Source organism: Aristolochia californica, unplaced genomic scaffold (assembly GCF_029961685.1).
Source record: "Aristolochia californica isolate CCGP_79_NKW_82.1479 unplaced genomic scaffold, dmAriCali1.0.hap1 SCAF_6, whole genome shotgun sequence".
Lineage (NCBI taxonomy): Eukaryota > Viridiplantae > Streptophyta > Magnoliopsida > Piperales > Aristolochiaceae > Aristolochia > Aristolochia californica.
This window is the reverse complement of record NW_027182257.1, coordinates 42306323-42329129: the sequence shown is the minus strand read 5'-3', so window position 1 is coordinate 42329129 and position 22807 is coordinate 42306323. Positions and strand designations below refer to the sequence as shown.

Genomic DNA, 22807 nt, shown 5'->3' with positions numbered 1-22807 from the left:
TAACTGTATTAGTGTCGAGGCTTTCGTTTCAGGAAAAAAATAATGATAAACCCTATAACACTTGCTGTTCTGGATCTGTTAGTGGTCGCACCCATGAACTGGAAAGCAACCTTGATTACCATTGGAGTCTCCCAATTTGGCAAATCTGACTGTGTTGAAACTAACCTTGATGTGCTGTAAGATTTGTATAGCTGTAGTTAGATGTTTAGTTGTGGGATATGTATAAACTAATTGATTTGGTTAGCAGATTATGCAGTCAGAGATGGATCCATGGTCAAAGATTGCAGCACTCCAACATCAATGCTGGAGGAATTGAACACAAAAAGGCCCTTGCTAGCATTGATGCAGGACTTGGTTCTCCTGGGATTAGGTGCACAAACACCACTTAGCAAAGCGATTCAGTGGAAGCATTAGGTAAGTGGAATTGTTATCCGTCTCCTTTCTCTTTATCTGTTGAAGCATAATGAAACTCTTATTTGCATCTCTGGTTGAATACTATAAGTTTGAGCTAGCATTTCGGCATTTTGCCTTTTGAAACAATTACTTGAATGGAATCGAACAGAATAAGAAAAAAAACAAGATATCAAGACAGATTAAACTACATTCCAGTAGGACATAAAAAACTGAGCAACTACTTCACGTAATCTCTTCCCTTGTCCTAATCTGTTGCCATCAGCCAAATAAATCAGAACCATGGCAGATATGTATCCATTTAATTAGTTATGAAAGAGGGCCGGGAAAGAGAAATGCAGGCGATGGAGTTTAATGTTTAAAGAGAGAAGGAGAATGATTGACGGGCAGCAGGGTCAGGGCCGGGCCACCAGTGAACATTCCCAAGTCCTGAATGCCCGGGCAGCACTAACCCTTGAAATCTAATGTCCCCTGGTCAACCAACATCTGGAATATTTTGAGACCAAACTCTAAAGATTCTGCACGGCGGCAGTGGGGAGGGACTTAACCCCAAGGGGCATATAACTAACCAAACCTTGGTTAGAGAAACGGTGTTTGGTGTTTTTTAAACGGATTAGTTTAATTAATTAAAATTAAAAAAAAAAGTCTATAGACAGGGCTTAATTTAATCCAAAATTTGATGTAAACAACACTCAAATTATTGGATCATTTATTTAAATGGGACCCCATGTCGATATGTCAAAAATGATTCCAAATAAGATTCTTCATTTTTCAATTTTCCAAACTGGGTTTTTGTTTTGTGGAGTTGTGGCAATTTAGGGACCTCATCACCCCTTGATGTATAAACGTTACGCAATGTGTAACATCTATTATGCTTTAGATTTTAGGCAAATTGATGAAGTGTTTGACCCCATTAAACCCTAAATTGAAGGTTGAAGAAATGCATGTTTATTCTTAATTCCTAGCTTTGTTACTATTTTTTACAAATAATGGGAAAAAATAGAAAGGAGACAGTAAGGAAATGGTTCGTGGCTTTGTATTTTCTGTACTAGAGAGAAGAGAACGGGGGGGATGATGATGCCCCTAAACGGTGCACATGGGCGTGGGTTTGACGCAGAGGGACACGGGGAACAGGATCACATGAGTCGCGGGACCCGCTCTCGATGAATCCAAGCACATGCTGCCGAGTTGACTTGTCCCACGCGGCCCCACTCGTTTCTGTTACTCACTCCACTCTCCAACTCACTGCTTTAGATTTCAGGTGTCCAGCACCGACCCGCGCTGACCGAGTCGACTTTTTTTACTTCCCACCGACGCGGAGACGTCAAACCGGGTCCCAGTGTCCGAACCGGCTGGACCTACTTCTGGTCAGTTTTCAGCTCAGCATTTTTGGTTTTACGGCCTTGGGAGCTGTGTCTCGCATCATCGCCTGCTAGTTTGGGTGGCGGGTCAGGGGAGTGAACAGGGTCGGGTCTGGGTAACTTGTTCAAATTACTATTTTTTAAGTAAAAAATGGTAAAATCTACCGTGTACTCGCAAGGACATGTCCAAAAGTTTGGGCCGTTCGGTGGTACAAATCGTTACCACCGTCTCTCTCACTGTCTCCAATAATTGAGACGCCTCTTTAAATGCCGGACCCCTTAACCCCGGTTCACTGTTCCCGGTCCAGCTTAACCACCCGCCCTTGGCCTTTCTACCGGCTCGTCCCCCATAATCGTTCCCGCCCTCCCGATGACGTCATTCTCCAGGTCACCTCTCCCTGCAAACCCGCTTACAATCCAGCTCTGCTCTGGCCACGTGTCACCATCTTACTCTCGTGCACTGATCAGACTGTGCACGGCCTGGCCCATATTAATATACTCCCAGCCTTAAACAACGCCCCTCTCTCTTTTTTTCCTCCTCTACCATTCCTATCTTCTTCCGAAAACTCTTTCTCTGCGTTTTCTCAATTGTTGAGCTTAGTTTCGTCCTGTGAAACGGGTAAGGAGTGCATCTTCTGTGATCTAGATCTTTAAGGAAGGTAGCCGTGACTGGAATTTTCAATGGAAAGCAGCCGGAAAATGGCGAGCATGCTGGGAGCGGAGCGGGACGAGTACAGTCTCAAGTTCGAGGAGACGGAACTCCGCCTGGGGCTGCCTGGAGGCGGTGGAGGAGAAGGCGAGACCACAAGGAATACCGGTAAGAGAGGTTTCGCCGAGACCATGGATTTGGAGCTCAATCTGCCGACTGGACCGTCTTCCAAAGACGTCGGTGCCGACTCGTCGGAGAAGATGAAGAGCTCCCCCAAGGAGAAGAACCTCCTTCCCTGCAACAATGACCCAGCAAAGCCTCCCGCTCCCAAGTCGGTTTCTTCTCTCTTTTTTTCTTTTTCTTTTTTCTTCTTGAAAGTTACTCATTTTAATCTTTTTCAGTTTTTGTGTTTTACTTTCTTTCTTTCATGAGTCTTTCCTGTTGCTGCACACTTGCACTGGCGCTTGTTATTTTAGCAAGCTTTTCAGAAAGTCTACTGCAGATAAAAGAAAAAGAAGAAATGCAAGTACTTTACCGTGTGCATATTCTTTTCTTTCAGTCTTAAGATGACATTAAAGAACTTCAAAAGGATCAAAACTAGCTTCAAAGCTTACATTTGATCCTCTCAGAACTTTATCTTCGATGTTGAATATATTTCTACTTCAACAGGATCAAAACTGGCTTCAAAGCTTACATTTGATCCTCTCAGGACTTCATCTTGGATATTGATTATATTTTTACATATAAAAACTCAACTATACATGTAATTCACCATGACAGTCATAAATTCATGGCGGAAACTAATTAACAGCAAAACCAACAAAACGAGAAGAAGATGAATGACAAAGAAAAAAGAGAGTTTTTTTTAATTTCTTTCTGTTCTCCGTTCTTTTTTTTTTCTTTCCTTTTTCATTTATCTGTAACTAATTAAGCCAGACATCTTCTTCTCATATGAAGGATATTACTGCATGAAAACTATATGTAGATGAAGGAGATTATTGCATGAAAACTACATGTAGAAACATGCCGACGAGAAAACACATAAAACGAAATTTCGGCAAATATATACCGGAAAATTTTGTTCTCTACTAAAGCTACGTGCTTGGGTTTGGGTTTTCAGGCAACAAGTGGTGGGTTGGCCACCAGTCAGATCCTTCAGGAAGAACATCCTTGTGAAGAGCAGCAGCGACGAAGGTGACAAGGTTAACAGCAGCGCTGCCTTCGTCAAAGTTAGCATGGACGGCGCACCTTACCTACGTAAGGTAGACCTCAAGATGTACAAAAGCTACCACGAGCTCTCCAATGCCCTGGAGAAGATGTTCAGTTCCTTCACCATGGGTAAGTAATTCGGACCTCTGAAAACCAAACGTAATTTCATTAATCTCTTCAGCTTAAAAAAGGTTTCCTTTTGTTTCTCTGAAGCATGTTTAATTTTTCCGTCGAGATCCTAATTTTGTTTACTCTCGATAATAGGCTCTCAAGGGATGAACGGAAGGGATTTCATGAACGAGAGCAAACTGAAGGATCTTCTGAATGGCTCTGACTATGTTCCTACTTACGAAGACAAGGACGGTGACTGGATGCTCGTTGGTGATGTTCCATGGGAGTAAGTCTCTCGATCCTCACATCGATAATATTGTAAAATTAATCTAATGTTTTACAGAATGAAACTGTACGTAGACGTTGGGATTGATTAAAACTACCAATAATTGTAAAATAAAAAAGCTAATCGCTAAACCCGATTCGGTTTCCTGCAGCATGTTCGTGGAATCGTGCAAACGCCTGCGCATAATGAAGGGATCAGAGGCCATTGGACTCGGTTAGTAGCCTGATAAACCCTATGATCATTGGCTTCATGTGCATTAGCAGCCTCGAGGAATTATTGTTAATCATCTGCCTGGTTGGAATCTGGAAAAGTTTTTGATTTTTTATGGATGACAAACATATGCTTCTAGCAAATCTTGTTCGTGAAATAGCTAGCATATCTTCCAAGCAAATCAAACCACTCATTAAGGCCTGCTTGTCCCTGAATTGCATCAACAGAAAAATAAAAATTCATCATGTTGCATAACCTGTACTTCTTTAAATAATGTTTAATCAAAGCATTAATTCCTTTTTGAAGATTCGAAGGAGATTTCCATGCAAGGAAGGAAAATTTATAATTTTCTCCTGTAATTCCTTTTTTCACCGTCTGCCATGAAATTAACCTTTACTGTATTGTCTCTTTCCAGCTCCAAGGGCAGTGGAGAAATGTAAAAGCAGAAGCTGAAAAAACAACCACCGCAGCCTGCTCATTCGATCCCCAGAAACCACCTACAAAATCCCAGCTTCTGAGAAGCCAAGGCGAAGCGAAGAACGTGAAAGAAGAGATGGATCGAGCAGGGTGTCTGTGTGTGTCTGTATCGTGGCTTGATATATAAGAATATTTAAAAAGTGGGATATTTGTTATGAACAGGAAGCAATAACACTTTGTTTTCAAGACTTGATGTGTCTGGCTTGTTTATTAATGGCTTGTTTAATAATAATTACAGTATCGTCGTCGTTGTTGTTGTTGTAGTTGCTGTGAGCTTTTTGTTCCTTGAATTTTAAAGCTGTTTCTCATTGGATTCCCTGTACCCTGTGTTTGTTTATTCCTTTTGGTAATGAGGCACTTAATCAACTCCATGACCCAGATGAAGAAGAGGGACTGAGGGAGCAAGCCCATGTGCTTGGTGATGGGCATGTCATTTGTATATTAACAGATGTGTTTCATTCATTTTAGTATTTTAAATGCAAGTGAATGAGCTTCCTTTAAATGAGCTTCCTTCATGGCCCTTAATGGCTACTGTGCAAACCATTCATGTAGCATGTTAGTGATGGTGGTAGGCATCAATCTACAGAACCAGAAAAAAAAATTAACTTGGAGATATTCATGTTGACTTTCTTCATTCTTCGTTTCTTCATTTTGTTTGTCTACTAATGGAGGAACTATTGGAATCAGTGAACAAGTGGTGAGGGGAGAGGGCCATCTTCTATTTAATGCCTGCATATGCCATGCTTGCTGTTGCATGTACAGATGCATGTGGGAGCTTCTGCAGAGGAAACCTCTCTTGCATAAAAATATACGAGGTGGGTTTTCATCCCAGATCCGCTTGCAAGCTCTCTCTCTCTCTCTCTCTCTCTCTGTATGTGAGGTCGAAAGCTTTTAAGATTACTGGAGATATATCGGAGCTTATTGTAAGGATTACATGGGAGACCAGCTGCAGGTAGTGATACACTTATCCATTGGAAAAATCAGCAACAGAAAGCTGGGTAATTAGATGGTGCGCTCCCCACTTGATTTCCGGTGTAGTCAATTCATGCTGGCGATGAGGTATTTGGACTGGGTAGTGGGTACGTAGATGGTGCAACCTCCACTTAATTTCTGGGTGTAGTCGATTCATGTGGGGTCCTTTTTTCTTGCCCTGGAAATGTTTGACAGAATGCATCAGAGAAGTCTGCAAGAGGAGTAGAGAGAGAACTGTAATGCCTGGTGAAAGCCTAGTAAAAGGGTATTTGCTGCCGAGTGCGCGCATGGTTAGAGAGAAAGTGAGGGGGGAGGGAAGATGATAGACTGTCGTGAATCACCCCGACAGAAGCCATGAAAGGAGGTTGTCTGATTGGAAGGAGGAAAAGCGAAAGTTATTGCCGCATACCATTTACCCTTCCGGAAAGAGAAGTTTGAGTTGATGAGCATCAACGAAAGCGTATGGGACCTGGTTTTGGTGCTGGAATCCTAAAGATAAGAAGATCAAATCATGGGAGTTGACAACATATCTTTTTTTGCCTTCACAAAAGCTTTTCTCTCCATTCACCCTGTACACTATACCTCTGAGCTTTTACTCCAAAATGGGTTTCTCTCCCGCCTATCGGCACACATATGACGTAACTTTTCCTTTCATGGAGGCTTGTTAGGATCTCCATCCCTCCTTTATCGTTTCTATCTTCGTCTCCGCTTGCCGGTGAAAGCAACAGAATTCATGGAGGCTCTTTTTGCTTTTTCTGACATGAAAATACAAAAAACTTCTGCTAAGCTCGGAGGGATTCTCACTGTGGGTTATTGGAGTTGGTTAGGGTCACCTCCTCCTCCGCAGCAGGTACAGAGCCTGTAAAGTTACTCATGTACCCGTTTATTCCCTATGTCTGGAGGATTTGCTTGTCAGCTTTTACCTATGTGAATATATTGCTGGAGTGAGAAGACATAAACCTTAAGCAAATTTAATTGTTTATTAACTTTCCAATTTAGTGAAGCAGTTTCATGTACATCCATGATCAGGAAGATCATTAAGTGATTATTACTCGGGAGGAAAGCATCTAAATTACAGACTAGAAAAAGGCAAGAAACATATAGATAAAAAAGCTTTGCGAAGAGTTTCAGCTTGGTTTTTTTACAGCCATTGAAGCTAGTTTCTTCTCTCTTCTTCCGTGTTATCCATCTGAACTTACCACAAGAAGGGAGCTTGAGCGCTTCTCCTGTGACAATGGGAGTTGATTCAGGAGAGAAGGCGAGGCCTGGTTATATGTAAATAAGCAAAAGCATTTCGTTCCAGCTCCGTAGAAGATGTACTCGAGTTCTGTCTTGTCCTCCCTCTCATTGTAGATTAGGTCCCGCAGTGATTCAGGCTTTCAGCAGTCAGCATCCATGCACAGAAGTGATAGAGAAACCCATGATGATTCCTTAGTACTAGAGACATGAGTAACATGATATGGTCTGTAAAGCTTTCTCCTGACCACCAAATGCTTGGAGTTCACTGTTGATAGCCCTGAAGAGGAAAAAGGGTGTGGACCCTAATATGACACAAAAAAATTGGTTGGATTATCTTAGTCCGGAACAACTCACTTGAGGCTATCTGTTACCAAGTCTAATCTATACAACCAAGTTTTAGACTCACGTTTTAAACTTTGTTTAAGGTTTTTTTTTTTGTTTAATTTCATTTGTGAGTCTATGCCTAAAAGTGTGATCAAGATATATGAAAAACCGATAATTGAGGAAAAACAAGTCGACTCGGTTGGATCGGATTAGTTGGTTCGACCATCGACAACCCGTGGGATTGATTGCAATATTTTTTTATTTTTTAAAAATATATTAACATCTTTATGATAACCTATCTATAAATATTATTATTAAACTTGAATTTTGAAAATAGAAAGTAATATTTAATTTTTAATATTATAGTGGATTGTGATTTCAACTTCCTTAATCAAACAAAAGCTTCAAAAAGCTGGTGAGACAAAAACAAGAAAGATAACTCTTTGTTGACTAACATGTCAAAGCACTAACAACCAAAGAAAGACACTTCAACAACAATAGAAAGGGAGACTTAGGTCAATTCAGAAACATTATATCTTCTTATGACATTAACAAAGAAGATCTTTCTTTTTGTTATTATTCATGGCCAATGTATATATATATATATGTGTGTGTGTGTGTGTGTACGTATATCTTACCCACTTGATGTTGGTGGTACATTGTTGGGCATTTTATAAATCGATTGAGATATCTCCGATTTTTTAGGGAGTGAGAAGATAGACACCGTATATATAAAATAATTTTTATGTAACATACACTTAAGAAATAACTAAAGGGATGTCTTAGATTGTTGCCCTCCCTAAAGATCTAGATGACATATGTACTGAGGAGCCCTAACCTCTTCTCTCTTAGGTGCCAAAAAATTTTCATTCCTTTAGACTTGGGTTTATTAACCTATTCATCAATAGTTAATATCAACTTGGGTTTGTTATTATTTATCAATTTATATTTTGAGTGACTTCGTGAAGTTTGAAAAATTGATATGTTCAAATTGATTTTTCTAAAGGTTCCTTGAATGTTTATTGATACTTTGGCCAATCATGTTATTAAGTCAAATCTGCAAGTGTATGTATTTATTATTATATCAAATATTAAATTATTATGAAGAGTTGATGGCAATAGTTAATATAATTGAAGTGTATATTAATATTAGTAGTTCTTTAATAGGGGTGGGTATGGGACGGGTCGGGGCGGATTTACCAAAACCCGAACCTAAATCTGATCTCTGACCCCAAAACTCGAACTTGAGAAAAATCCAATTCATCAAACCTAAACCCGACCTGATCACCATCCTCGTAACCCTCTCTCTACCCCATCCCTATAAACTCGACTTAAACCAAACCCTTCCTTGTCCCATCCCCGTAAAACCCGACCCCTCTCTACCTTGTTTTATACTTTTCTCTTATGTGGATCAGGTTTGGAAAAATTTGTCCTTGACCTGAAACCTGATGGGTTTTTTCCTAAACCCACGAGTGAAGTTACAAACACGGACCTGGGTTTTCGAGTTGGGTCCTTGTAAAACCTGACACTATGCTCACCCCTATTCTTTAATACATAAATTGGTATAAATTCAGCCTATATAATTCCTATAAATAAGTTCATTGATAAAATAATTACTAAATAAATAATCATTAGTAATAATACATAATAACTTGTTAATTATGAAATGGAATTTCCCATTCATAATTAACATTAGTAACCAATTTTTATAAATAAAAATAAACTCAATTATTATTATATTATAAACATATAAACTTATAAAAATAAACTGAAATATTATTATATTATAAACATATAATGGTATGCCTATTACAACATCTAGTGTTAAGTTGTGGAGCTTAATAAATGTCTTATATTGAGTCGGTATGCAGGTCGACCTTCGCGGTAAGGTCGTTGTGAGGGTTGGAAAGGGGGTGATAAAATCCTAACAACGGCGCCCCCAAATATAAAAAGAAAATTAGGACAACCGGATTACAAGTTTGAAATCCTCAAACTACTCTTAATGAAACAATAGTCAATATATCGTGGATCAAGCAAATAAATCTTACAAATGGCACAATATTTCTGGTCAATCGAGATCTTTGGTTTAAAATACAATATTACATTCTTTAATTTATTCCAAAACCCAAGTGAGTTAGCCACTATGGGCAGCCTCTCTTTTTTTGCAGCCAATTTCCTGCAAACTACCAACCAGAACATCGAGAGAAACCACCAACAGACTTCCTTCTCACCGGTGACCGGTTTAAGACCATTTATAGATGAGTTTCACCATTTCATATGGTCTTTCTAAAGCATTTTTTTTCTCTATTTTTTTTTACAGTTCTCAACGAAAGCATTTGCTCTTCCTACACTTTCCAACAATGCTTAATACGGTTTGTTTAATTCAATTATTATATTTATATGATTGCCAATTTTATGCAACTAGATGTTAAAAATGAAGGTAATTTTCAAAGGAGACCCTCCTAAATGCTACATCTCTCTCAGAGCAATAGGAAATTGACCAAATTATGTCAAGATTTTTTACTAAAAGTAAATCACCTAGTAAAAGTGAAAGTGAAAATAAAAGTGAACTATTTTTTTGTGTTAGTGTGTGCAATGGAAAATATAGTGAAAAATAATTTATCTGTGTTAGTGTATAGTGAAAACTGAAAAGTATAAAGGAGAGTACATAACAAATTTATTAATAAAATACTCTAATAGATTTAACTTTTGTAAGATAGTTTTTATTTTTTAACTTTTTATTAATAAGTTAAGATAGATTTTAACTTGTCTGAATTAATAAATAAGAAAAAACAAATATATTTATTTAATTAAATATATAAAAAATACTTAATTTTTTTTACTTTGATGATATCCCAATGCATAATCAAATTGTTACTTTTTAATATCGAAATTCCCACTCTTAAAATTTTATTAAATATAATATTACAAAATTTAAATTTAAGTAAATAAAAAAGGGTATTTTATTTAAAAAAATATTTTTTTAGATTTAATTTATAAGATTATTTATTTAAATAAACTAAAATATATTATATCTTGTTTTAAATTAATAAATAATTAAGATTATTTATTTAGTTAAATGTATAAAAATAAAATGATTAAACCATTTTTTATTTTTTAATATCAAAATGATAATAAAATTATTACTTTTAAAATAGCTAAATTCTCACTCTTAAAATAGTCATTAAACATAAAATTAAAAATATGGTATTTATATAAATAAAAAAGGGTATTTTATTATATAAATTTACTTTAATAGATTTAAATTTTATTTTGGAGTTTTTTTACTAAACTAAAATAATTTTAAATTTTCTTTAATTTAATAAATAATTTATAAAAATAAAAAATTGTTATTTATTTAATTAATTTTATAAAAAATAAAAATTATTAATCAAATACTTAACTTTATAATATCCAAATACTTAATCAAATTGTTACTTTTGTAATATCTAAATTTTCACTCTTAAATTGGAAATCAAATATAATATTAAAATTAGTATTTTATTATATAAAATTACCCTAATTGATTTAATTTTTATAAGGTATTTTTATTTAACTATTCTGTTAAAAAATAATATAAAATTTAACTTGTTTATATTAATAATTAATAATTAATTAATTAAAATTTTTAAATTAAATTAAATTTATAAAATAAAATATTTAAACAAATAGTTAATTTTATAATATCCAAATGCAAGATTGAGATGAGAGAAAGTGAATTGCCTACGTGATTCACTTTCACTTTCTCTTTCACTTTTAGAGTGTACTAAAATGGTCTAACTGTAATTCCTGTTATGGTTTAAACTATAATCATAATTAAATTGCAAAAAAAATTATAGTAATTCATAATAATACAATCAACATTCTTGGTGAAAATATTAATGCAGATAGCTGCAATGTCAAAATTAATGCTATTGCACTCAACTCACCTCACAAGGGTCTTCGATTATTTTTTTTCCTCGGAAGACAGGCAAAATGGTGACTTCGCCTGCTCTATTCTTCCATTTTTACGTTCTATTCAGGCGGCTGAAATCTAAGCAGAGAGTATTGGATTTGGTTTTCTTCTGGAGAGAAAACAGATTGCATCGAAGCTCTGTTGCCTTTGAAACTTTGAGCACTGAAAGAGACTGTGAGCCTTTATCTTAACAAGAACTGCCGTTTCCTACACGTTCATGGCGACGAGAGCTGTACAGACTTGACCTTGACTCTGGGTCTGAGAAAATCTTCGGCGGCCTTCCACTTTGGCATCTAGAAAGTTACAAATGGATGAACGTGGATTTTCCGGGTCTGTTTCATATCAATTATGACACTAGTCGCCACGTACTTATCACTCAAGCTTTTTCTAAGATTTTGGTTAATGCCAGACTCATATGAATGAACGGCCGTTTAAGCAAACCCAGTGCCTTCTTCTATCTCGAGTCCATTTGGGTTTTTCGATGTAAGATGGACGGAAACTGGGTCCTTCTACTGTACGACCTCCGTTACTGCTGTTTCAGAGAAGAACCCTTTTTCTTTCTTACTTCCAACTCATAAAAAGACTAAATCTTCAAGATAATTTGTCGATAATTAAAATTTTAAAACTCCCTAATTCTTCATGGAAAGAAAGACATAAACAATGAAATTTCTCTGATGAGGCTCTGGTTTTTTTGTCAAAGTTTTTCTTCCTTTCCCATTAACAACTTGCAGAAGTAGAGATATGAACTTCTTTCCTTGATGCTAAATTTTAAGTTTTTATTGACATTTTGATGCATCACTTCCTTAGTTTTTAGTTTTTACCATACACCCTTTTCCTAAATAGTTTCTGTCAGTCTCTGGGTCAAATACTGTTTCAGATAGCCATCAAATTTATTGGAAACAACGATTTGCAGCCACAAACGGGAAAAATCAAACTTGGATAAATACTACAAGCTACAAGCTTCTTCTATATAAGGATACCTCTACCCTTCATCCTTGACATCGTAAAAAGAAGGAAGAGAAGACATACAGAGGAGAAGGAAAAATGGGGCGAGCGAGTCTTTACATTCTGCTTGTGGCTCTGCTGTGTGTTGCAGTGACAACCACCAGGGCGCAGCAGGCATCAAACGTGCGTGCAACATACCATTACTACAACCCAGCGCAGATCCAATGGAATCTCTATACTGCTAGTGCTTTCTGCTCTACCTGGGATGGCAACAAGCCCCTCTCATGGCGCCAACAGTATGGTTGGACGGCTTTCTGCGGCCCTGCCGGCCCTCGCGGTCAGGCCTCCTGTGGCAGATGCTTAAGGGTATAGAGCTTCAAACTGTTTATATCTATTCATCTCTTTCTGTAACTGGTGCGAACATAGTTCGATGCTCCTGTACCGATAACTGCGAAAGTTTAGAGCTAATTGAAGTTTTTTTTGGTGAAATGTAGGTGACGAACTCGGCAACGAATGCTCAGGTAACTGTGAGAATTGTAGACCAGTGCAGCAATGGAGGGTTGGACTTGGACTGGGGAGTTTTCCAGCAGATTGATACTAATGGAGAGGGCTACCAGCGAGGGCATCTCATAGTCAGTTACCAGTTTGTAAACTGTTGAGACTGAACTACCATGGCTGCTCTTGGCAACCTATTTATATATGAATGTATTGGAAAATAAGGATGATTACTGTCCAAAATAATCATGGCAGCCAGGTTCATTTTCATCAGTCAATTACTTTGACATGTCTTGATAATCAAATATGAAGCAATGTTGTTTCAGTTATGGTTCACTACTACTCTTTTCCCCTGCAAATCCTCTTTTTGTCACTAAAAGACATGTATTAGACATTTTCTTCATGAGAGTTTGATTTCTGTAAGTCTCCTATATAAACTTCAAAACACAATTTGTTAACATGCTGGTCATAAGAAACAACAGATTCTTATTAAAACTCTTCCATGGAAAATTTTCCTCTTGGTGGCACTAACTATCCATTTTCCAAGTAACACAAAAAATAATTCAATTTTTTTTTTACTTTCACTTTCACTTTCACTAAGTAATTTACTCTCCAAAGCAGATGAAGATTCTTGAGAGAGAGAGAAGTTTGGCCATGGAGTTTCTGCAACTGACCTCTGTTTCATGAAATCTTCCCATTGATTACATGTACTTGACCGTCACCTCACTTTCTCACCTTGAAGAGTCTAAAAGTAGGAATTATTTTGCGGGTTTCCTTAAAATTCACCATCTTTTCTCCACACGCAACATCCAAGAGAGGAAACTGTTTGTCTTTATGTATGACTGAATCATGACAGAGACCGCCATGGAAGACAGGAACTCCTGTAATTTCACCTCAAACCTTCTCGTATAAATTGTTGCCTCAGGTATCAGTTGTTTATCATCTACTTTCAGAGAGCGATGGGGCGTCCGAATCTTTACGTGTTTGTGTTAGTTCTCTGCATTGCAGTGGCCACCATTGATGCGCAGCGGGCATCAAATGTGCGGGCAACGTCTCATAACTATAACCCGGAGCAGAATCGATGGGATCTGAATGCTGTTAGTGCTTACTGTTCTACGTGGGACGCGAACAAGCCCCTCGAATGGCGCCGCAAGTATGGCTGGACGGCATTCTGTCACCCAGCCGGACCTTCCGGACAAGCTGCCTGTGGTAGATGTTTGAAGGTTAGAACCCTCTTCTCTGCTTTGAGTGTCCTTGCTTGATTGCTGTGACGGAACCTAATTGTTTGCTACCGTGCAGGTAACAAATTCAGCAACAGGGACGCAGGCCACGGTGAGGATAGTCGATCAGTGCAGCAATATGGGATTAGAGTTGGATCAGGGAGTCTTTAATCAGCTTGATACCAATGGGAATGGCAATTTCAATGGATATCTCACTGTTAGTTACGAGTTTGTTAACTGTGGTGACTGATCTTCAAAACATTGCTATCAGTACACATTAAAGCTGAGCTTAGTAGTAAATAAGGATGTATCATGTCCAGATAATCTTGTTCATCGCTATGATAATGGCGAAGTTCTAGACACGGGTTTGTGTTGTTACCTTGATTTGCCTCTCTGCATCTGTACTAGTTACAATGGATGTCTCATGTCTAAAAGAAATGTTTGCGGTGTTAGAAATCCTTATTTGATTTTTAAAAACTAGTAATTGCAGAGGAATAAAGCAGCCATCTGTGAATAAAAGCCATTTGTGCTCTAGTGAAGCAATCTAGCCTGATCCCAGTCGCTTCTATCCAGTAAAATGCAAATCCACCATATAATATACAATGAACATGCAACTGCTGGTTTTGAAGCACTTGAACACTGTCAAAAAAGATGTTGACATGAAATTACCTGCTTCAGAGTTCGCAGGTTCCTCTACAAATTGTTGATTAAGCTCACCAGCCTCTGAAAACCTCTCTGTTGCTGTTTCCCATGATATGTCATGTCTTTGTGCATCTGTTAGTGGAGCAGGCAGATCTTCCATTGCTTGGAGGGTGCGTTTCACAAACTCATGGCCAGCGCTTCAGCTGATGTTGTGCTAGGATTTATGAACACTTTGAACCTGCGTAAAGAATGTCACTCATCAAAAGCATTCAAGCCTACTTTTGGGTCCCTGACACAATAGGAAACCAGATCAGAAAAATATCTTATGAGTCTCCAAGATTCAGATATCATACTCATGAAAAAGATGGTCTGCATGGTCACGCCCTGGTAAACTTTAATTTTTTAGCTGTTTCTTGCACTTCATGAGAATCTTTCCCATTGCCATAAAGATCAATTTGATGGTTTCTTAACTGGGGCTGGTGTTTACAGAGTAGTTTCAGGAGTACACTAATCCTTCACTCCACACTATTTAACAAATATAGCAAGCACCCTTGGAGAAAGCCTGCTTCCCTGTTTGCTGCAGCTAGGGGTGGCTTCGAGCCGAGCCAGTTCGCGAGCCGGCTCGGTTCGGCTCGGTTCGATTCGTCATTTTTCGAGCTCGAACACCGAAATCGGCTCGTTTACCTTAACGAGCCGAGCTCGACCGAAGCTAGGTTCGGTTCGTTGGCTCGCGAGCCGGCTCGAAATGAGTCGGATCGGCATGAATCGGTACGGGATCGCGAGCGAGCGGGGGAGCGGGAGCGGGAGCGAGAGCGAGGGGGGGAAAATTTTTTCCTTCCCCCCCATCACCGCCGACCCCTCCCATCGGTTGTTGCCGCCGCCTCTACCGCCGTCGTAGCTGTTCTCCGGCGTCTATACCGCTGTCGCAGCTGCTCGCCGGCCGCCTCTGTGTCCGTCCGTTCGATTTCTTCCTCTCCTCGCCGTCACCTCTGTTTCCGTCGCTGCCGCTTCCGTCACCGCCGACTCCGTCGTGGCCGTCATCTCCGACGATAAATCCTCCCCGGCGCCGTAAGCCCCTTCCCTCGGGGTCGTCTCGGCGGAAAACCATAACAGGGGAGAAATAATCTCCCCCTTCCTCGCGAGATCATAAAATAAAAAAAAAAACTTTTTCCTCTGGAAAAAATTAAAAATAAATTTTATAGAAATAATTTTCTATAAACTATTAGTGTCTCATGTTTTTTTAAACACTTTTCTAATTAAAATTTTTTATTAAAAATCATATAATTTTCAAAGTAAGATTTTTTGTACCAAGATGGGGTAGAAAACTGTATAGAAAATTTTTGAATAAGTATTTAACAGTTGATGCTGTAATACTTTTAGCATGAAATAATTTTCATTGCAATTTTGTGTTTGATATTTTATTTAATTAAAATTTTATCGATAAGTATAATAATATATTAGATTGATTATTAATTTTTATTTATTTCCCTAGAAGAGACAATAACTTTCCTAAGAAAATTTTAAAATATTTCCTATAATTTTCTAATAAGTCACTAATAGTAATAAGATTTTATTTAACGGTTTTTTTTGGAATATGTATCATAGGAAAAATATTTTTAGTTTTTCCTAGAATATAAATTTTTATCTAGGGGCACTAAGGAGGCCATAATAAATTATGGCCAAATTCAAAAATTAAAAAACAAGCTAGACAACAATTGGAGTAAAAAATATTAATATTGGTGCATTTTAATCAATTATTGAAATTCAAACCTGAACCTCCCCTATCATTATATTTTTTTAAAATGTATGCATAATTTTATATATAATTTATTCAAAGCCACCCCTACGTACGAGATCATAAACAAGGAAAAAAAAAAACTCTTTGTCCCTTCCTCATGGCTCTTAAATAAATTGAAAAGATATTTTAGTAGAAATACGTTTCCAGAGACTAGTTTTTTCAATAAATGTTGAAAAAACATTTTTAATAGAAATATAGGGACCATTAGTGCCTCGAATTTTTTCAAAATATTTTTCTAATTATAAATTCTTTTTAAAAAATCCTATAATTTTTCAAGTAAGATTTTCTTGCCAAGATGGTTTAGAAAACCATATAGAAAAATTTTGAATAAGTATTTGACAGTTGATGATATAATACTTTGAGCATGACGCAATTTTCATAGTAATTTTGTGTTTGACATTTTATGTGATTAAAATTTTATCGATAAGTATAATAATATATTAGATTAATTATTAATTTTTATTTATTTCCTTATAAAAGGCAATAAGAGGTCCATTTAATTTTCCTAAGAAAAATTTAAAATATTTCTTGTAATTTTCTAGTAAGTATGTAATAGTAATATGATTTTATTTAAAGAATTTATATTTTTTATTTGGGTGATTGTAAATTGATAGTGATATTTTATTTAATTTTGTTGTGTTTGATTATTGTATGGAGTTTATTTATAATGTTATGCAGTGTATGGAGTGTTTAGATTATTTTATGGAGTGTATAAACAATTTCATGAAGTGTTTATGGAATGTATAAACAATTTTATGGAGTGTTTATGCAGGTATTATGTATATTGATTATGCCCAATTTTAAGTAAAGGTCATGCCAAATTTTATACAAGTATTATATATATTGATTATGCTCAATTTTAAGTAGAGGTTATGCCCAATCTTATACACATATTATATATATAAGTTATGCCCAATTTTATGTAGAGGTCATGCCCAATTTTATATAAAATGTATGCATAATTTTATATACATTTTATTCGACATATATTTTTTGAAAAGTTTGAAATGCATGTTGAGGCTCGAGCTCGGCTCGAACTCGTTGGGCTCGAGCTCGATAACAATTTTAGGCTCGAGACGAGGCTCGACTCGAAGCTCGGCTCGAAATATTTAAATCAAGATCGACTCGAACATAGGCAGGTTCGGGCTCGGCTCGGCTCGATGCCACCCCTAGCTGCAGCTCATGCATCTTCCTCCAATCTCAAGAAACTTAGGGTTCCCACCATGAACATTGCAGATAATAGATCTCGGAAGATCCCGTTTGCAGCTGACAATCTTATAACCTGGAAAAAAATAAGAGCTTATAACAACCTTTTAGCTGTTTTAGATGCATCAGAAGATCAATATGTGTGTGTGACAGAGGAAATGCTAAAGGCAGTTTTCACAAGATTCCAGTGGAAGAAGCTGAAGTAGAGAAGTGAATTACCTGTCCTGTAGTATATTATTCTTCAGACAAAAACCCAAGGCCTGCGCATAATCTGAACTAAATAAAATTTTGAAATTTGGCAGTCCCACAACAATCCGAGGAGAGAACCAAAAAGAAAAGAAAAAAATAATACAATAATTAAGAGCTAAATTAAATTATTAATTTAAAAAATTATCAAGAATACTTACTTTTACAATGTCTAAATACTTATTAAATTCTTAGTTTAATAATATCTTAATTATCACTCTTAAATTAATAATTTAATATAATTTTAAAATATATAATATTATAAATAATTAAATTGGGTATTTTATTAATAAATTAAGATAGATTGTAGTTTATTTAAGTAGGGTTTGGCCAGACTATGGAGAGCAAGAGACCAAAGAGATGAGGGTTGGGAAGTAAAAAGGGTCGAGAGAGAAGAGAACAAAGAGGGAAGGTCGAGAGAGAGCGGGACAAAGAGTGTCGAGCACCCGTGGACAAATTCACCAAAAAAAACACCTAGGACAAATTCGGGACCAACCTGTTCTGATACCATGTCAAAACCAGTGTACTAAAAGGCTCGAACCTGTTAGGAAAATAACCCTATGTATCTTATACAAGGACTGACCCGGTCAATACAAATAAATATTCCAACACACTTTTACTTCCCCTTTGGGTGCACTAACAAAACCCCGAGTTTATGTAGGGAAAACCTAATCTATTCAAACATATTACTAATTTTTTAAGAAAAAACTGTAATTTTTAGTGATTTCGTGAAAATAACAAAAAACAATGACTTTTTTTTGTGAAAATCAATGAAGCAAATATTAATGGTTTCTTATTTTAAAAAAAATCATTAAAATTACAGATTTATTGGGAAAAATCTATGATATGTTTGAAAAAATCAGAATTTTTCAACTTAGAACTTAAGATTCGACTGGAATACATGAAAATCTAAGTCAAATCAATCGAAGCAAGTGGTGACTCATTGATCTGGTTGTTAAACTCTTTTTGGAGAGTAATAAAAAAATTCAGTTAAAAAACAAAAAATGAAAAAAAATAAAATAACGCATCTTGGATTGCTTCCTCTGCATAAGAAATATGTCGTAGGAAGCCATTTCATTCGATCCTACTGAAGAGAGCAGAGCGCTTCGGCACAGAAAGCAGAAAACAATTATAAGAAACACAGTATGCACACGGTAAGGCTAATTTGCTCATCCTGGATGCCTCGTATATTTGTACTTTCTAAAATGTGTTGGCTTCACCTGCTTCGGCCCCTTTCGAGACGCGGAGTTTCCTGTACTCGCCGTAGGTGAACGACCGGTAGGGGCGAGGGACCCAAGATCTTTTGAAGAAACTCCCGCTTCTCTCAACCCAAGATGAACCAGGTTGCAATCTATCTTCACCGTGCGCGACTAATTGATGCTATCCGTGTTCACCTCCGAACCAATGCAACACGTTCTCTGGATCGCCTCCTCCCTTGTATGGATTCGTTCATTGCTACCCAAGCACTTCGGTGCGCTCCTTCCCCAGATTCAGCTCTTTCCTTCTTCCATCTTTTGAAAAAGTTCACCATTTCCAATCCCCAGAATAACCTTCTCTCCCAAAGCACTGTCCATGCAATGGCCAAACGCCTTTCTCTCTCTGGTCGCCTCTTGGATCTCCACACCCTAATCTCTGCCATGAATGCCTCTGAGTTCCCAGCTGTTCTTCCACCTTCTCCGATGGATCTCTTACGTTGGTATGCAGCTTCTAATGACCTTGATTCTACCACTAACATCTTCAGTCGCATCTGCTCTGAAGCCTCTAGTAAGAATCAACGACATCCATGCACAGAAGCTTACAATATTATGATGAATTTATATGCCAAAAATGGCCATGATAGGCCTGCCGTCATGTTGTTCTTAAGGATGATTGAAGAAGGTGCAAACCCTAATTCCAGAACATATACAATTGTCATTGAACATTTGTTAACTAAAGGAAAACCGGATGCTGCTATGGAGGTATTTGAAAAATTGCCTTCAATGCGAGTTCGCCGCACCTCTCGTCAATACCTGGTGCTCGCTAATGCGCTTTCTGCAGTTCATCGGTATGATGCAGTCAAAAACTTATTGTTGGATATGCAAAGTGATGGAATTCTGCTTCGCCGGAGTTTACAATCAGCAATTGAAAAATTAAGAGATGCTGGTTATGTTGAAGAAACAGGGAAATTTGTTCAAGACTTTGAACCAGATAAAAGAATCAAGAGTATGTTGTTTTCTACTCCTAACAGAGATGATGACAATGATGATAATGATGATGATGAAGAGGAGGAAGAAGATGACGAGAATGCAGGAGGCCTCAAGGCTCAATTAAAACCATGGTTAGACCCAAGTGCATTGGCCAGTGCACTAAGTGACTGGAATCCTAGTGAGGTTTCAGTTCTGGAAGATGCGAAGTTTGTGTGGACCTCACGTTTGGTATGTAAGCTTCTTCGTTCCTTCAAGAAACCAGATTCAGCATGGGAGTTCTTCTGCTGGGTTGCTCTTCAGCCTGGTGGATTCACTCATGACATCTACACTGTGTCAAGAATGATTGTAATTCTAGCTCGCCACGGCCGTGTTGAGTTTGTGGATCGCCTCATTTCCAAGATTAAACGGGAAAGAATTTGTTTGTCATTCTCTACTTTGAGATTGGTCATAGATTACTATGGGTTGTCAAAAGAAGCTGATGCAGCTATGAGAGTGTTTCGTGAAATGGGCTCAATCTGTGGAACTGTGTCAAAAATCAATCTTAGACTGTTGTATTCTTCACTTTTGCGAACTCTGGTCAAGTGTAAGAGAAGTTCTGAGGTTGTGGATTTTCTTGATGAGATGGTCTTATTGGGAATACTGCCAGATATTCAAACATTTTGTGGGTTAATACAGTATTTTGCACTTGAAGGGGATTTACGAATGGTTCAGCATTTGTTTGGGATGGTTAGGCAAAGTGCGATAGAGCCAGATGCATTTATGTATCAGATACTTATTCGAGCTTACTGTAGAAAGGAGAGGGCTGCCCTTGCTCTGCGAGTTTTCGATGATATGTGGACCAGAGGATTGAAGCCTGATATGGTAACAAAAGGTTTGCTTGTAAAAAGTTTATGGAAAGAAGGAAGGCTTAGAGAGGCAGCTAGCGTGGAGGAGAGGTGTGAGGAGGTTAAAGATGGTTTTCCCGTCGCTGTGCCAGGGCATGTATGGACTGTAAGCTCTGAGGATTTAGAACGAATGTGCATGATCTATTCAAGTTGCTTTCTGAAAGATGGTGGTTAGGTTGATGCTGCAAGCTCTCTCATTTTTATTAAAACTCTTGCCTGGCTTTTATTGCTCAGAGGGATAATTACAAGAGAGGTGACACCCTCAACATACAATAGGGAAGGAATCACCTACGATCATCGAGGAGCAGGAGAATCTGAAATGTTATTGGCAACTGTAAGGGTATGCTGCCATGAGATCAGAAATGAATTATAAATATTTTTAATTTTCTCATACATATATCTAAAACACTGTGGAAGATCCGAACATTCTTGCATCCAACTGATTACTATTGTTGAATCCCCTTCAACCACTAAAGGAGCTGAAAATTTCTGAGAGATGAGCTTAATGCATTGAAGTAGAGCGATGATTTCTGCTTCCCCCACATCACCAATGACTTATAAGGCCTGAAAAAAATATAGAACTGTCTTTATGATCCTAATAACCCCACCATGTAGGGCCTTTGTTGCCCAAAGAATAACCATCGAAATTTAGCTCTAGATGATTTGAGGGAGGTGGATCCAAGAGCACTGCTGCGGCTGAGTTTGACTGGAAAAAGTAGTGACCAACTTCCATTGTCTTTTGATGACAGATATGTTTAAGACCAGATTAGTTTTTTTTTGGTAGATCTTTTCTATAAGAACCCCTACTGATGATGAGACCCCATTGAAAGTTCTATTGTTTTGTTCCTTCCAGAGGAACCAGGGAACTGCTGCAATAGTTTCTTTCTGGAGGATCCCACCTCCATTTTGAAGCTTCTAAATGGGAATATGAAGACTAATATCAGAGCAAGATACAGGGAAGCATAGCTTGAGCTCAAATTTGTTAAGAATCGCAACCCATATTGTAAAGCAGAACGTGTAGTGTAGCATAAGAATGATCAACAGTTTCTTCATTAGTGTTGCAGAAATCGCATAGAGAATTAACTACAGGACAGCCTCTCATTTGTAATTTATCACAGGTTAAAAATCTTTTTGTTGACAGTATTCCAAATGAAATGCAATACTCAACAGGGGGGGAATCAATTTCCATGAAACAGAAGTAAGTTCTGTCATTTATGATATTATTTTCCTTATTATTTCATGCTTCTGTTCTAGCATTCTGCTTGTTTGGGGTTTTCTGTAATTATTAGCATCTTCTCCGGAGCAGTAAGTATATCGATTCAGACCAAGCACTGTTGAGTTTAACGTAGGCATCGAACTATGCAGAACTCTTGTTGACATGTACTCAAACCATCCTCATGGTTGTTATATTAAATTTCTAATGGAGACTTCTATTCCAGCACAACAGTGAGAAATCTTCAAATATTTGAGATTAATAACAATCTGCACTTTGGCTTATCAAGGCATATCAATGCATCTTGCTTATACAATAAAAGTTATTTCTCTTGCTTATCTAACAAAAGCTCTTTCACTTAATATAATTAACATCTGACTTAAAAAAGTTACATGCTCACAGCAAAACTTTTGCAAACAATCACCTAGCTTGTTTACATCTGTTTCTTTACAATGATTATAACTGTTTAGAGGTTTATGTGTGAAAAAATACTGAATTCTTGGTGATTCATCCATTTCCTATATTTCTTGGTAGCTTTTATTCCAAAGGTGGATAGATGCCTGTAATATAGTTTTCAGTTGACAACAGGAGCATATATTTGAGGCAGAAATTATCATATACACCTACATTTTGTGGTAGTTTGTTCTTTTGATTTCTGGCGTTCTTGCATCTATTTCCATGTGGTTTATGAAACATTTTACTTCCACGGGAATGGGCATTATGCATGTCCGAAGGAGAAACCATGTGCGTACCATTTAGACATCTCAA

The 22807-nt window shown here is 37.4% G+C and overlaps 4 protein-coding genes across 4 annotated transcripts; all 4 read left to right on the top strand.

Moving 5' to 3' along the window:
* Positions 1 to 2316: 2316 nt before the first annotated feature.
* On the top strand, positions 2317 to 5022 carry LOC137967232 (auxin-induced protein AUX28-like). The gene is made up of 5 exons (XM_068813751.1): positions 2317 to 2752; positions 3542 to 3759; positions 3895 to 4027; positions 4179 to 4240; positions 4653 to 5022. The coding sequence occupies exons 1-5, from the start codon at positions 2454 to 2456 to the stop codon at positions 4688 to 4690; spliced, it is 750 nt and encodes a 249-aa protein (XP_068669852.1). The 5' UTR covers positions 2317 to 2453; the 3' UTR covers positions 4691 to 5022.
* Positions 5023 to 12248: 7226 nt separating this feature from the next.
* On the top strand, positions 12249 to 12808 carry LOC137935071 (barwin-like). Its single transcript, XM_068779715.1, has 2 exons — positions 12249 to 12515; positions 12644 to 12808. Exons 1-2 carry the CDS (start codon positions 12249 to 12251, stop codon positions 12806 to 12808), a joined length of 432 nt encoding a protein of 143 aa, XP_068635816.1.
* Positions 12809 to 13603: 795 nt separating this feature from the next.
* LOC137935102 (pathogenesis-related protein PR-4-like) lies at positions 13604 to 14114 on the top strand. Its single transcript, XM_068779763.1, has 2 exons — positions 13604 to 13867; positions 13944 to 14114. Exons 1-2 carry the CDS (start codon positions 13604 to 13606, stop codon positions 14112 to 14114), a joined length of 435 nt encoding a protein of 144 aa, XP_068635864.1.
* Positions 14115 to 19005: 4891 nt separating this feature from the next.
* LOC137934657 (pentatricopeptide repeat-containing protein At5g66631) lies at positions 19006 to 22014 on the top strand. The gene has a single exon (XM_068779110.1). It carries the CDS (start codon positions 19091 to 19093, stop codon positions 20999 to 21001), a length of 1911 nt encoding a protein of 636 aa, XP_068635211.1. The 5' UTR covers positions 19006 to 19090; the 3' UTR covers positions 21002 to 22014.
* Positions 22015 to 22807: the final 793 nt, after the last annotated feature.

Excerpts from the sequence above, each read along its gene's own strand:
- LOC137967232 (XM_068813751.1), top strand. The coding sequence starts at position 2,454 with ATGGAAAGCAGCCGGAAAATGGCGAGCATGCTGGGAGCGGAGCGGGAC. Across the intron at positions 2,753-3,541 it reads GCAAAGCCTCCCGCTCCCAA|GCAACAAGTGGTGGGTTGGC; the intron begins GTCGGTTTCTTC and ends TTGGGTTTTCAG. Across the intron at positions 4,028-4,178 it reads GTTGGTGATGTTCCATGGGA|CATGTTCGTGGAATCGTGCA; the intron begins GTAAGTCTCTCG and ends GGTTTCCTGCAG.
- LOC137935071 (XM_068779715.1), top strand. The coding sequence starts at position 12,249 with ATGGGGCGAGCGAGTCTTTACATTCTGCTTGTGGCTCTGCTGTGTGTT. Across the intron at positions 12,516-12,643 it reads CCTGTGGCAGATGCTTAAGG|GTGACGAACTCGGCAACGAA; the intron begins GTATAGAGCTTC and ends GGTGAAATGTAG.
- LOC137935102 (XM_068779763.1), top strand. The coding sequence starts at position 13,604 with ATGGGGCGTCCGAATCTTTACGTGTTTGTGTTAGTTCTCTGCATTGCA. Across the intron at positions 13,868-13,943 it reads CCTGTGGTAGATGTTTGAAG|GTAACAAATTCAGCAACAGG; the intron begins GTTAGAACCCTC and ends GCTACCGTGCAG.
- LOC137934657 (XM_068779110.1), top strand. The coding sequence starts at position 19,091 with ATGAACCAGGTTGCAATCTATCTTCACCGTGCGCGACTAATTGATGCT.